The sequence below is a fragment of the Amphiura filiformis genome, chromosome 3 (genome assembly GCF_039555335.1).
Source record: "Amphiura filiformis chromosome 3, Afil_fr2py, whole genome shotgun sequence".
Taxonomy (NCBI): Eukaryota; Metazoa; Echinodermata; class Ophiuroidea; order Amphilepidida; family Amphiuridae; genus Amphiura; species Amphiura filiformis.
Window position 1 is genome coordinate 15625439 of NC_092630.1, and position 16463 is coordinate 15641901.

The window sequence follows — 16463 nt, forward strand, 5'->3', positions numbered from 1 at the left end:
ATTTAAGCTCAGCTCAAGAATGAACTTGAATTGATTTAATTTCTGATGAAGAGATGCATTAACTTTTGGTCAATGTATTAAGAGCACATTTGTCTTATCTTACAGATCAGATGTAGTCATTTAAGCTTGGATCAAGAATAACCTTGAAATTATTTCACTTCTGATGAAGAGATACATGAAGTTTTGGTCAATATATCAAGAGCATGTTCTTTGTCTTTGATTTGATTTCACAGATGCGATCATTTTTAGCAGAGCACAAGAATGAGTTAAACCTTGCTGATCTCATTTTATACTCATATCAACTTAGTACAGCACTATCATACTTAGAAAGCAAGAAATTTGTCCACAGGTAAGCATCTATTGGACTATTCCATTTGAAATCTGACACCCCCTGTGTTTTAAAGATGTAAGAAATGTATTCTGCAGGGGGAGTATGTTTTCCAAATGGAATTGGCTATGGTTAATTATTTTGAAACCCATACTGCCGCTGTTTATGGCTTTACCTATATCTTCCACATCTGGAGTGAGTATTTGAAGTGGAAGTTACCCAAATTATCTTATGGCACTGATCAGTCGATATATGATTTGATAAAGTAGCTTTCCCATTTGCATATGATATACATGTAGAGCATGTTACTTGATTTTCTGCCAAATGTTACAATTACCAAAAAGTCCTTCCCACTGATTACCATCTCTATGCAATGACTGAGAGCTAACAGGAATAGTTCATTGCTAGAACACCGGTGCTGTTACCTTTGGAGCCTACTTTTATCCATTTTAATATAAGCACTCCACTCTTGTTACATCACTCTGTAAAGGGGACTTAATAAGGAAAAATTCACCTTTATGCAGTATATCTCTGTGTAGATTTGTATGCTTTGAGGTCTCTGGACTTGGGACCAGACTTAAGTGGGAACAGGAAATGTTACATTTCTACTGATCATGCACTGCACATCACATCTGACCACAGGAAACCATAACCATAAAGTATTCATAGAAATATTACAAGCCATCTGACATTAATGAATGACATATTTGATGGAAATAGTTGGCACAATACTATGTAACCTAAAATCCTTGGGGTTAACGCTGTGCTCTTATAGACCATAATGTGTAGATGCACTTGGTATTATGTTATATAACAATAGCTTCGCTCAAACACATTTTCACCTTAAAAGTTGGTTCCAATTTGAAGTATTAAATAGATTAGAAGACCCCTAGCACCTATTAATTTTATTTCTTTGAATATAATATTAACACCCAGTCTTCCTGGTAATGTAGATATGTTGTCAGTCAGTCGGCAAGTAAGAGGTTAATTGTCACCTATGTATTATGTGCTAATAGGAAGCATGGGATCAGTACAGTGGTTTATTAGTGTAAGCCGACAAAGGAGTTATTCGTTCATATATCGGATACAACACAGATACACATGTAATAGCGATAATTAAAACTTTCCCAAATTATTCCATGCGCACGAAGTATTTTGTATTATGATCATTTCATGATTAGGAAGTGGTAACAGTTTATAGAGCTATATTTCATCATTAGTTTTTTAACCTCTTATTAATTGAGTTAAATTAGACTTGTCACCTGAGTGCAAACGTAACTGACATAGAGCTTTTTATTTCTACAACTTTTTGACAATCAGGAAAATTGCTTTGTCAACAATATTGCCAACAACGGCTTTGTCAACAACAGTCCTATACTATTGGGCCTTGTGTGGCAGCAGTGCCAAGTGTTTAATGATTTACATATTGATCAGAGGGGACAGGAGGAAATGTGTACCTAATTGAGGTTACAGTACTGTGATAAGGTCTCTTCAAAGTAAATGCATTTTGATAGTTCTCTCTGGTTGAAATACAAAGAAAAATATTGCCTTGTATGAGAGCAGTGGCAAATATTTAAGCATTTACATTAATCAAGGGGGACAGGCAGAACTTTTATACATGTAAATGAGGTTACAGTACTGACAAGGTCTCTTCTTTGAAATGGAGACATATTTCGCTAGTTTTTCTCGTTGAAATACAAAACATTTTGCTTTCCATGAGAGCAGTGCCAACTATTAAAGCATGTATTTGATATTAATCAAGGGGGACAGGATGAACTGTTATATAATCAGGTTAACGGTACCGTGACAAGGTCCCCTAGACATTTGTTCTGAGCTATAGTGTGGTTGAATTACAAAAAACATTGTGTTGCACTTTTTGCACTCTTATGCTATAAGTGTTACCATCCTCGAACAGGCTCTCACATTTCCAACCCAAACCACTGATCTACTTGATATGAAAATACCAACCCTAATCATTGACCTTCATTGAAATCGACTTGAATTTTAAGTGGGACCATTCTCCCCGGGGTGGCACCTAACACAAACGACTGTTTTGGCATGCTCCCTGGGAAGACCCCTGAATCTGATCAAAATAGACCACTGAAGACCCCTGATTTTAACAATTTCAACTCTAAATTAATTTAAAGACCCATAAATTGCTCATTCCTCATATTTCTGTTCTTATCCAGACAATTTTCAACCAAAAAGCCAAAAAAAGATCCTGATTTTGGCCATTCTTAGCTCTGAAAAAGACTCCCCTTTTTACCGGTACGCCGTCAGCTCCCAAAGACCCACCATCTCTGAATTTCAGGGAGATGATATGCCCCACCCCGCGGTCCTTTTCACTGACCACTGATTTGGATAAACTGGTCCCTGTGTGAAATTTGAGAAAAAGTGTTAATAGCCCTATCATTGAAATCTTTGCCCTAAATTGTTGGCTTTCAGGTCAATTGTGCCATCGCGTGGAATTGGGACCTTAAAAGCGGCCCGATATCACAGGTGAAATCCCTACCAATTCCCGCAATATCTTGCTTGAGGAGGGAAACATATTGGTTTTAATATCAAGGAACTCCGTTATATATTATAGCTATACATTGGTGTGAAATTCTACTAATGTTGTTAATGTTTTTGTTTGTCTTACAGGGATATAGCAGCACGTAATGTACTAGTAATAGCCAAAGATAATGTGAAACTTGGTGATTTCGGTCTGTCAAGATTGATCCATGATCACTCCTACTACAAAGGTAAGATGGCTGTTGTATAGCATGATTGGGCTATTCTAGTTGAAATCCATACACCTCCTGTGGAAGACATGATCTTAATGTTCCACACAGGAGTGTGAATTTCAAATAGGGTTACCTGAATGGGTGACTCCATTTGAAATCTACACCCCCTTTGTGGGAGATTAAGGTCATGTCTTCCATAGGGGGTGTATGGATTTCAACTGGAATAGCCCATACTCAATGTAAAGGGTAGAATAAAGTGGTACGTTTTCTGTTTTACTGAAACCAGAAAAAAATCACAGAATTTGAGTTGAAAAAGCCTAAAATATTGGCTATTTAGAATGTACATTCAGCAAAAGGCCCAAACAAACCTGATCTTTTACTGATATTTTGCATATGTGAATTTATGCAAGTGTGACCTGGTTTTCCAAACCTTTCCAATGTTGACTTGCATGCCTCCACTGTATCCAGTACATGTCATGTAACCTCCCTCTGGGCACGTTCTTACTTCGAACCACATTATTTGGAGTTGTCATAAAACAACTTTATCATTACTAATTAATCTGATAAGAAAAGTGCAAGTTGAACAAACAATATTTTTATATTGCTACAAATGCAATTTTGGGATTCTTACTTTATATCAACAACATTTCTGTTATATCTTTTTATACAGCTTCCAAAGGTAAACTTCCAATCAAGTGGATGGCTCCAGAATCAATCAACTTCAGGAGGTTTACATCGGCTAGTGATGTCTGGATGTTTGGTAAGCAATTTGCTTATTTCTTCTTCATCATATAAATGCACTGATTACTTTTGGAGGTAGAAAGTAAAACTACGAAGACACATTTTACACTCCACGTAATTTACTAATCAACTTGTTTGTCCTCTCCTACCAGGTGTGTGTATGTGGGAGATTCTGATGTTTGGAATCAAGCCATTCCAGGGAGTGAAGAACAATGATGTGATTGGTAGGATAGAGAATGGTGAGAGATTACCTATGCCAGCTGGTTGCCCACCTACTCTGTACAGTGTGATGACATTATGCTGGTCATATGAACCTTCTAAGAGACCAAACTTCCAAGATCTCAAGATGAGACTCAAGTAAGTACATTATGAAGTATTAGTGGACTTTCTGTAAGTTTGGACTCTGTCTTGTTTGTACATTGCTCGAGGGGGTTGATAAAATAGACTACCTCTTGTTTAGGTTACCATCTGCCTGTCAAACTTGATTTGGAAGTGTGTGCTTGTTTATGTTATGTGTTTATTGCACTATGCTGATAACACATATAAGCACTATATACGCAAACCTTTGTGACATAGTAAGTGGTTTATCATATTTAGATAAACCACTTACTATTCCATTTCATGTGGTTGGCTTATTCCATGAAGTTGGGACACATTACAAATTGGGAGAATTTTATAGTATAAATGCAGTTTAATATTTCTTATATGAACCTTTTCTCCTCAGTTGATATTTTCTAAATAGATATGATGTTTAACTTTCATGTAAAAGTTACTTGAAAATTGTACCTATTATATTTTTATTTTTACGGGCCATTAAGTGGTTGGTGTCCAGCACTTTTTAGGGCAAAAACGTGACATAGAAAAAGCAAGTATGCGGAATACAAATAATTTCAATTGTAACATCAAACAGTCACAGTTTTACATAATATTACATGAATTAATGTTGGTAGTAACTAAAAAGTACATTTAAACAAAACAGAAACCAGTCAATTAAAATTTATGGGATGTCAAAAATGAGCTTCCCGATGCTACACGCGGTGTCCAGAAAAATAAGTGTAGCATCGGTATAACAGCTCACCCACAGCACATACATGTATCATTCAAATCAATTTGTTTTGTGTTTTTATTGATGTAAACGTGTTTATAGGAAATTTGACCAGCATTTGTGCCTAAGCTCTCAGTCGTTTTAAAATTTCATGAGAAAATGTCACCGTGGTGTCCACGTGTAGCATCGGGAGATTTCAAACCATTATACTTGCTTACAGCAAGGTCAGTACACATACTGACATGAATGGACTTATTTTAAGATGTGACTGGGTAGGGGTTTTCAAGGGAACTTGATTTGAGGAGCTGCCATTTTACCAAAGAGTAAATATTTTGAAAAAATGGTGCGGTGTCCATGTAGCATCGGGATGTAGCATCGTGATCAAAGTATAGCATTGGGAAGCAAACAGTTAAAATTTATGTAATTTCTTCTTATATTTTGAAACTAGATGACAAACAACTAAACATATTAACTTTTGAGGGCAGGCAAACATTGTAAAATATTTATGTGTTCAATACAAATTTTTATGCACTATCAGACACGGTGTCCATGTAGCATCGGTACACAGTTTTGTCAGTTTTATGTATTCACCAGTTTTTAGGTATCCTTGTTTTATTTTTCTACAACTTTTAATGTCCGTAGAGGCCCAAATATAATTTTTAAATAACTTTACCACAAAGTATGATTACTTCTTGTGCAAAACTCACAATCCTACCGATTCTACAGGACACGGTGTCCAAGTAGCATCGGTAGAATTATGTTGAATTTTTACAACAAAGGCAAGTTTTTTTTTTACTTCTAGTTTTAAAATAAACTACCAGCTGTGAATCTAATACTTTCTGAACCATCCTAGGTAGCTGCAAATATATTCCTTGTGAATTTTAGATACAAAAAGAAATCAAACATAATTTTGAATAGATTTACCTGTCATCCTTCATTTTTGATGCCTCATAACTTTTGTTTCTGATTTAAGATAGTGTAATTGGTAATATTATGCGAATTTGCCATGGTAGGACATCATAAAAAGTATTTTATTAAGACATGTTATGGACAGTATGTTTAAAATAGAGAGAGCTAGTATAAAATGGTGTCCATGTAGCATCGTGATATTTGCCTCGACTACTGAACAACAAAGCACTTCCACAGAAATTCTGTACTTTCCAATGTAAAAAGATCACTTTTTTTGTTGAAGTATGATAGTTGAAGTAACTAAAACACACATTACATTTAGAATTAAGTCATTTTGAAATTTTGACCCTTATGTCACACTTTGTGCCCCAACTTCATGGAGTTAGCCGGTTCCCAATGACTGCTAGAGAGACTCTTTTTTGGCTATTCTAAGTCCACACTCTTTTAAGTCCAATTTCTTTGATGTCTCCAATCTTCATTCTAAGGTCCTTTTCTATGAATGATACCCAAGTTGATATTTTTCCTTGTGCCTTTTTTTTCTCTGAATATTCTTCAAGTGTTTTTCAACTGGTAGTTCTTATGGTAATCTCATCAGTAGACCATCCTCATGGATGTATTTTGTCTTAAGCTCAACTTACATTAATTGTGACCCTATTTTTTACTTTTGACAGGGAAATCTTGGAAGAAGAGAGAGAGCAAGAAGTTAGTATGATGAAGCATGAGAAGAGGAAGATAGCAGCAACATGGGGTTTCCCTGATGAGCCTCCACCAAAGGTAAATCACACGCTTACCATATTCTCTTTCCATTTATTTAGTTGTCAAAATTCTTGGATTATATTTTATTTATGCAAATAATTTTTTCATATATTTTTAGGGAGTAGATTAGGGATAGTACACTTGTGAAAACCTCATGCAGTTCATGCTTGATTGCAATTTATTCTTCCCCTTGAGTCAGCCAAAGAAGAAAATGTTCATCTTTGATCAGAATATGAACCAGGGACCTCTTGGTTTCTAACCAGTGGTCTACCAACTTGTACAGGTTGTACATTGTTTCTTGCAAAAGCAACAAGTACAAAGCATGATTGTACCAATTGCAGGGATGTACTTTAACACCCGCCTGAATACCGGTGATGGGTAACTTTGTTGTCAGATGAGTAAAAGTTCCTGCCTGATAACTTCAGGAGTTACATGACTAACAGGCTAGGAGCAAAAGAAAACCCTGACCAGTTAGTTATCTTGATATGTTTCACAGCGTCATCATCCCTATATCTTTGTGTCAAAAATTGCCGTGATAGTACGGCGAATCCTCTCATTTTTCAATAGCCACGCATGGCGATTTTGTTCGAGATAGGCAGAGCGACTCAGGCTAAGCATAGTACGACTATCATATGAGACACCACCAAGTTCTATTCTATACATTATTACGATTTGCGCATGCTCTAGTATTCCATATGGTGTTGCTATTACAAGGAAATTTGATTTGTTTTCAGGTAAAACACAGGTTTTGTTTTTAATACACTCACTTGAAATTAAATACACTAATTAGAGGCCATTGCTGTTTGCTCTGGATACATTTTTACTGTATTTTTAGCGTAACGATTTTTAAATCGTAAGTTAAAATTGTGATATATTTTATTTTGAGAATTACAATTATATAAAAGAACACATTTAGCCCATCCAGCTGCTTGTATAGAATATTCGATCGTGCACGTGTATATCACAATGCATATGTAAAGTTTCTTTAACTGTGTCAACAATAGAATATTGATCACCAACGGAGTATGGAGCGGGATATGAAAAATATTTATAATACAGGGCGTTGACACTGTGTGTTTCTCAAGAAACAGTCTCCCCAGTCAACCATCTCTTTGGAATGCATAATATATTGATGACTCTCTTTATACAATTAATATTGCAGCCTTCAAGACCAGGATTCCCAACATATCCTGGCCCCAGCTCATCAAGCCAAGAGCCTGCCAATCATTACCAGACCACAGCAACATTGAAGGGTCCGTACTACAGTCATGGTAATAAGGGTGAAGGCAATGAAAGCTTCAGGCCTCTCAGTGTGGCAGTAAGTGTTGTGCTAGTCATCTACTATATCTCTTTAACTGAAATACCCAAATATGTATTCCTGCTCTCTGTAACTCAGTAACTTGTTACCTATGCTGCATCATGTATGGATGTGAATATAGAGGTGGGCTCTGATTTTCTGGTTTCATTAAGTTATAAAAAATATGCCCATTTCTTTAGCCTAACAAAATGGCAACATGTAATAAAACCTAGCTATGCCAAAATAAAAGTATATAGACCTTCAACAACCTTAATAAAAGGATTTTTCCTACTCTGTAATTTTTCACAATTTGAAGTGTTTGGAGCAGTTTTGCAGTTTCTTACATTTGTGTTCATCCATATCAAAAACGATGCACTTGTCGGCTGCTACATGTGTCTCATTTCGCATAATAACTAGGAATAAATACCAGACTCATATCAAGTGTAGGTCACTTCAAATCATCCCCAAGTCAAATTGTATAAGAAATGTTATCTGTATTCCTAAACCATGTGACTTGGGATGATTTGAAGTGACCTCCACTTCGGAAATGAGACTGGTATTTATTCCTAGCTATTATGTGAAATAAGACACATGTAGCAGCCGACAAGTGCATCGTTTTGATATGGATGTACACATTTGTGATTTTTCAGTTACGTCTTATAGCCCATGGGTACAAATGCCTTTTAAATACACAGTTCTGAAATTAAACGATGTGAAAAGCAGACAATTAAAACCCTCATATTAATTTTCCTCTATACAGTACGTACTAGCATCATATTACTGGATTTACTGCTTTAGCTGTGGTATTTGATAGTAAGAACAGTAATGTAGAATATTTATATAATATTGAATGGCTTTAAGTGTGATACAAGAATATATTTTTCTATCGAGTGCAATATATTCTTGTATCACACGAAAATAAGCCATTCAATATTATTATTATTATTTATATCAGGCTTTTGCTATGCGGTAAAATAAATTTAAGCTTACCTAGCCACCGGGTTTAACCAATGTGTATTGTAATGTAAGCTTACCTTTTGACCTTCTTGTTTTCTGCTCTTTACTCTCCAAAGACAATTTCGGAATAATTATAATAGGTTTATTTGTAGGCCTAGATGTGGATTATATTTCCTAAGGTTATCATCATCCAGAATTGTCGCGAATTAGGCCTAAGTTTGTAATTTTACTTGTTTATACAGTACGAAATCTCCTGTGAGCCGTTACGGTGTCTGTATTGTTGTGCTGTTGTATCACGACGCGTGTTGGTGCTGTCACCATGGTAACGCACGACACGTACGCGATTCGCATACAATATTTTAAAAAATATTGTATTGCATCCGGGTATTTTGCAAATATTGTACAAATATACAGTTTTATTGTATCGCTCAAAAGCCTGATATAAATAATAATAATTAATACTGGTATAACAATACATTTTCCAAGATGTAAACCTGGCTACATAATCATAAACATTCCACAAAGAATAGAGTGAAAGTAATGAATGGGGGGGGGATTTGCTCTGTATCCAAGTTGTATAGAGTATTTAAACATAGAACATTCTTCAAAGCACAATGGGTCGTTAATTGTTATCAAATTTGACCGATTTCAATTTCTAGGAGCGTCAACAACTGGAGAGGGAGAGGTTGGAGCAGGAAGAACATCTCAAACAGACAGAGATAGAACGTATGGAATACAGACTGAGGCAACAAAAGATGGAGAGTGAGGCTGATTCACATTGGCTTGCAACAAGTGAACACTCACTGGTAGGTAACAGGTTTTAAAAAATGTGTACATCCATATCAAAAGGATGCACTTGTCGGCTGCTACATGTGTCTCATTTCACATAATAGCTAGGAATAAATACCAGACTCATATCAAGTATATGATTCAAAACACTTCAAATCATCCCAAGTCAAATTGTATAAGAAATATTATCTGTATTCCTAAACCATGTGACTTGGGATAATTTGAAGTGACCTCCAATTCGGAGATGAGTCTGGTATTTATTCCTAGTTATTATGTGAAATGAGACACATGTAGCAGCCGACAAGTGCATCCTTTTGATATGGATGTACACAAATGAGCATATTTTTATGCTGAACATATAGCTGTGTCCAACAAAGCTGCTTAAGTAAGGCCTAGATGAAGGGACAGTTAGGCTTATTGTGGGATAGGCTTTTACTACAGAGTTCATAACAATTTGTAAGTTTTTCGCCATTGGACAAGTTTAGAACTGTTAGGCTAATTAACCCTAACTCCGTAGCTGCTTTTTGAGAAAGGAAAGAAGAGACGAAGGAAGAAAAAAAAAATGAAGAGAAAAGTGGGGTTTTTTTTTTTCACTTATCTGGCCAATGCTTGGTCCCATCATGGCCGGATTAAAAGAGGTTGGATTGTACTAGTATTTGTATAGCATACTGTAGTAGTTAGTATACGTATCCGGAAATGGCTGACGATAATTTGTCATAAAAGAGCCAAAAACTTTTTAGGAGGGAAGTGATACCCTGCAGCCTATTCCCCAGACAACCCCCCTAAATGTTCAATACTGCAGGCCCACAGCCACCTGTCCAAGGACCAGATGGATTTTCAGGAAATGGATATTTTGCCCATTTACATCCCTGGCGATTGCAAGACACAAATTTAATGTTATATTGCTTTAATATATTTTACAGAGACCCGATCCGAAAGCTGAGGTGGAGTTGAGAAAACGTCTCTCCGCCAATGGAGAGGTAAATTTGACAAGTTTAATGTCATTCTGTCTTTTTTTTTACAAATGAATTTTCTCAATTTGTTTATCAAAGGCCAATTAGCACTAACACTTCTTAACAACATTATCTATTGATCAACTGACTGCCTTATTAATACTCCTATCTGGCTTGGGATCTGTGTCATAGATGGCAAAATTCACCTCTTGTAAAGTTTGTTCGGCTTATATAAGGCGGAAATTATTTGACTTTTGTTACTGCGCGAGTCAATAAAGTTCCAACTCACGCTCACGTAAATTCACATAAGCCTGCGCCAGTCACACATTATGCAACGCACAACTAGCGTAAGTATTGCGCCCAGCTGTGCGGATGTCATTCTATATCAATACAAGGTGTTGTGAGTCTTATTTTTTCCACCTTATATAAGCCGAACAAACTTCTGACTAACCTATCCTTGAAAATTAAGATGTTTTTTAATCAAATCAAAAGAGTGTCTGGCATTGATGTGGTAAAGCATAAATTTTTCGCAAGCATGACAATTTTGTGATTAATGGAAATGTACAAATTCACACAATTTGTATGTCGTAAAATCTTGGGTTCTTTCCCAAGAATGAAATTTTAATGCTGCGAAAATATCATGGTTTACAGTGTTGTTTCACATGTTACTTTCATGCTATATATTTATTTGTTTATAGCAGTTGGAGAGTGAATCAAGTGAGCCAGTGTATCAAGCATTCAACAGGGAATCATTAGATAGTCAATCAAGTGACAGGAGATCAGACACACATTCTGGTATGTATGCATCATTGTGTTATGTGGGTGAAATGGGCTATTCCAGTTGAAATCCAAACACCCCCAGCAAAGACATGACTTTAATATTCCACACAGGGAGTATGAATTTCAAATGGGGTTTCCTGAATGGATTTTAACTGGAAAAGTTCAATGTCACAAGTTATTGTGCTTTTCTGTCAAATTATTAAAGACCGATTTGTGCATCTACAGTACTCGAGAACTGAAAACTTTTGTTTTATGGTGGACAAAAGCTCGACTCATAATGTAAGATCAGTAAATATTTGATTTGTTTGAATGATTTAATCTACTTATTGATTTAGTACCTGGTAAGGGATGAGATCAAAACTGGGCCGTTTTTGAAGTGCATTCAATTGATTAGAAAAATCGAAACCGGCTCCAACCAGCTCCAACCGGACGAAACCGCCGGTCAAGTTTTGATTTCATCCCTTTTATAAGGCCTCATTTGAGATGGAACATGCACATTGTTTGCTAATTCTTAAAAACAAAAAATTTACTTGTGTGAAATTGCATAGTTTATTTACAAAATATTAATTATTACCGGTACTTCTTTCGTGTAATTACATAGACCACTCATCAACAGCATCTCCAGAACCAAGAAGGACACCACCTCCTGTAGTACACTCTCCAGTACCACCACAGACCCCTCCAACACCAGTCAGCGCTAAGGTAGGAAATATTTTGCACACTCATAAAAAGGTCTCCAAGTACACCTCGCAGTTAGCAGAAGTATACATCATTATTTTGTGGAAAAAATACACAGCCCATTTTCATTCCCATTTATCTTGGTTGTCCAGTGTCCGTTCCCATTAATCTTGGTTGTAAAGTGATCTAATGAAGTAGCATTGGGGAGATTGACCTGGATTGACTTTTGGGGGCCTAGACCAGTAATGTAAAGTGTGCCAAGGCTTGTGGTTTATGCATATGCTTAGTACACTATAAATCACTCTGCTGTATTTTTAATCAATGATATTATTGTATCGCCAATCAAAGCAAATTATGTGTGTTAGCATTACATACCCTAGAGGTTTTTGGAAAAGGGGAAGGAAAAAAGAAAGAAGATTAAGAGACAAATTGTGTTCTCTGGTCCAGTTTTCAACCACAGACCTGTCAGGTGGTAGGCACATTATGAGGGATAGCAAGCCACATGCACATGGGTGTACCTTGGCCGGACAACGTTTTTAGGTGGTTCAAGGAAAAGACGCGTTATGGCATCATGAGTGTGTGTGTGTGTCAGTCAGTCAACATGGTCAGTGTGTCCGCCAACAATTGTGTAAGGCTTTTTGGTCTCACATGAACAGTTCAAATCTTATTGCAACCAAACTTGTGTCATAGCTGCACTATGAGAACCCTCATCTATTGGTTGTGTTCAAGGTCATATACTGAGGTCAAAGGTCATTTGAGGTCAACTTGTAAATAGGCTGAAAAATACAAAATCTGGTCTCACATGAAAAGTTCACATCCAATTGCAACCAAACTTAAGCTAAAGCTGCATTATAGGAACTTCCATGTATTGGTGGTGTTCAAGGTCATATACTGAGGTAAAAGGTTTCACACAAATGCAAACATTATGTTTCACATGAATATTTACTATCTGTAGTATCTGCACTATTCACATCTTCGGACGACCTATCTGGGACCGCCGTCCCTATTTTTGTACCTATATGTGTTCAGATGATAATACACAGACTGATCACATATGTGACACGATCAAGGGAAATGAGCTAGTTGGATGTCGCTAATATTGATGTTGAGATATTAGCAAAGAAAGTGTTAAAATTCTTTTGTTTTATATTGTTTTCAGCGATTGATAAATTGACGTAACTTCGCAAAGAAACGTTGTATCAACATGGGGTTTTCAGTTTCTGAAAGCTCTAAATGTCCTCTTTAGAAGCAGTGTGTAAAACTCATTTTCGACCAGGGCTGACATGTGACTCATTCCCCTTGATCATGTCACATATAATACTTGCACTTGCAGTCGCTTTATGATGTGTTCGTCTAGTCCCTGGTTGCGTTAGGGTTTTGAGATAACAAGGATTATGATGTAATAACATTTTTTTGTTTCATTTCTTATAGATCGCACCTACTATGGACATAGACAGGACAGGTGATGAGGTATTTACTAATACAACCAATGTAGTCAAAGCTGTAATGGAGATGGTCAATATGGTACACGCTGTTAAATCAGACCAATATGTCAATCTTGTCAGGGTAAGTGTATCAACATAAATGTGATAAGGTGTTTACTAATACAACCAACATAGTCAAAGCTGTAATGGAGATGGTCAATATGGTACACGCTGTTAAGTCAGACCAATATGTCAATCTTGTCAGGGTAAGTGTATCAACATAAATGTGATAAGGTGTTTACTAATACAACCAACATAGTCAAAGCTGTAATGGAGATGGTCAATATGGTACACGCTGTTAAATCAGACCAATATGTCAATCTTGTTAGGGTAAGTGTAGCAGACTTAAGATTATTATAGACCACTTGACATCATTGTTTATCAACAAAGGCGAGGGGCTGGTCTAAACGCTTCACTGTTTAATGGCTTTCTTGTACTATATGAAATGTGGTGGGCGATTTAAAATGCATGTGCCCTGGGCAAACTACAATGCATACGCACACTTCAGGGCAAAGAACAATGGAAATTGCCATAATTTGCGTGCATACTGCCGGGCAATGATGTCACATGTCAAGTGGTCTATACTCCAGATAGGAAAGTCTCATAACTGAGACTTCCGAGCGTACTTAAATTTGGCTGATGCCGATAAAGTGTTCGAACCATAACAACATTAGTAGACAGCAGGCCATGAATGCACTATGCAGTGGTATCATCAAAATTTTAAACAATTGATAAGGTTAGGTTGTATTATTTATGATAAAATGTATGCAGAAGTAAGTTGTACCAAGGATGTACTCTAGGATAAGCCACACATTTGCGCAAATGAAGTCAGTCGCCTGGCTCTCCAACATGCGGGCAAACTATGCTAGACATGGATCAAGACTGAGTATTGTATAGCGTAATTGTGTTACAATCGTAATCTGTAATCGAAGATCTAGAACTAAGAATGATCAAGCCTAGTAACTGTCAATCAAACAAAATTGCAAGTATGTCAGTTTCGCTATTGAAGCAGTACGCAAACATAGCTGTCTGCACATGTGCTTAAATTTTAGGCTAAAAACTCTCCAACTGCTGGTGATGTGACTTCACTTTTTATACAGGGAATGAATATAAGTGTCACAGACCTGCATATTTATACTAAATACTATTATCGTTACCCTCACAGGACATTGGCCTTGCCCTGAAGACACTCCTTGCCAGTGTGGATAACTTGTACAGCAGTCTACCTGAAGACACACATAGAAGCATACAGATGGCTCACAAAGTACTCAGCTCTGACATGGCAGAGCTCATCAATGCCATGAAACTAGCACAGAGATATGCCACAACTACTCTAGATCAGGACTATAAGAAAGGCATGTTATCAGCAGGACATATCCTGGCGGTAGATGCCAAGAACTTATTGGATGCTGTAGACACGGCAAGGATATCTGCCAGACAAGCATTGAGTTCATGATGACTGGAAATGGAGAGATATTTGTTACATGGGCTGATCTAATTAGACCAAAGTTGACAATGATATGCAAAAATATGGTGCAAACGCAGTATAAGCTAAGAAAATGGACATATAAAAAGTTTGTAACTTGCTATGGACTTAGGGATGTCAACATCAGTAATAAGCTTATGTATTGAGCAAGTTGGGAATGGTATGAACTCAACTCTTGAAACAGATTCATCAGGATCGTTCATAGTTCATTAGATTGATAAAGGTTCTTCCTCAGATCCAATAAAATGATACTACTCACTCAGAAATATTTCAATTCCTATCAGGAATCTTGTTCACTCTGGTACTGGTGTTTCTAGATGTTTTTAGAACTCAAGTTTCAAAAGTTCCAACTTTGGTCTGGATAGATCAGATCTGTGTCACATTTAGTCTCATTTCTGTGATGGTTATACAATGTGTAATGGGTGCTATATTTGCTTGTATAAAAAAGCAATAAATAGATTGTCTGCAAGGTAGGTGAATAATGAACAAATATGGCCATGATTTGAAATAGTTTACTTGCTCTTTTGATGCAAGACTTCTGACAGCTGCTTGGTATATAACCTTCCAGAGCACATTTGACTATTCCAGCCTTCAATGGAAGATATGACCTTAATCTCCCACACAGGGGGTGTAGATTTCAAATGGAGTCACCTATTACAGGTAACCTACTTGACGTTCACACTCCCTGTGTGGAAGATTAAGGTCATGTCTTCCATAGGGGGTGTATGGATTTCAACTGGAATAGCACATTTCCAGTCAGTTATTTACCTCTTCATGCAATTAGTGCTATTGATATGTTATGAGTAACACACAAAGAGACTAAACCCAAAGAGTACCAACTCCACCATGTTTGCGCGTTACTCATGGAGAGCAAAATCTGTACCGCCAGATTATGTCATTGTGCACCCGGTAAACTTTGATTTAAAGTGTGTGCTTGTTTGAGTTATGCGTCGAGTGTGTTGTGCCAACAATGCACGTTGAATACTATGCATACAAATCTTTGTCAAATGCAAAAGCATAAAGACACAAATTATCGTGTGGTTTTGGGCTTTGTTAATAAATGCTGGAGATACATTATTTTGGGCTCCAAGTGTGACAAGCCAAGACAGGACAGTTTTGAGTTGGTTCTCTTTGGGTCTAATATCTTTAGTAGCATCACAAAACTAGTGTAATGAATAAGTCTATGAAGTACTCACCTTATGATAAAACACTATAGTCAGTACACCTTCCTCGAGTCGGTTAAGTAACATCAAATTTTCAGATTTTTCTCAAAAACTGTTAATTTTAGCAGGAATCTGTTATGCTAATTGGATTCCTTGCATCATTTCCTTACTGAAAAGGTATATACTCTTATATACTTCTCATCATTACATTTAGAAATACAATAAAAACTAAGTTACTGACTCGAGAAAGTTAACAGTGAATTGATGAATGGTGAAAACATGGAAAGAGCAAGCAAGCAAGTATCATCCAGTGGCGTAGCCAAGGTGGTGGGAGGAGGCAAGGGAGACAGCTGTACCCCCTGCGAGAAGCC

The 16463-nt window shown here is 36.8% G+C and overlaps 1 protein-coding gene across 3 annotated transcripts in view; it reads left to right on the top strand.

Moving 5' to 3' along the window:
- LOC140148102 (focal adhesion kinase 1-like) overlaps positions 1-16166 on the top strand; it is a 76533-nt gene extending 60367 nt beyond the window's left edge. For 2 of the 3 annotated variants that reach the window (XM_072169958.1, XM_072169960.1), the window contains 12 exons: positions 234-349; positions 2972-3072; positions 3725-3814; positions 3948-4152; positions 6421-6523; positions 7668-7823; positions 9419-9565; positions 10472-10528; positions 11200-11296; positions 11883-11983; positions 13391-13525; positions 14609-16166. In XM_072169958.1, the coding sequence (XP_072026059.1) occupies positions 234-349; positions 2972-3072; positions 3725-3814; positions 3948-4152; positions 6421-6523; positions 7668-7823; positions 9419-9565; positions 10472-10528; positions 11200-11296; positions 11883-11983; positions 13391-13525; positions 14609-14899 (1599 nt within the window). In that variant the 3' untranslated portion in view covers positions 14900-16166. The remainder of the gene's footprint in view (positions 1-233; positions 350-2971; positions 3073-3724; positions 3815-3947; positions 4153-6420; positions 6524-7667; positions 7824-9418; positions 9566-10471; positions 10529-11199; positions 11297-11882; positions 11984-13390; positions 13526-14608) is intronic. The other variant, XM_072169959.1, reaches the window with a different exon arrangement.
- Positions 16167-16463: the final 297 nt, after the last annotated feature.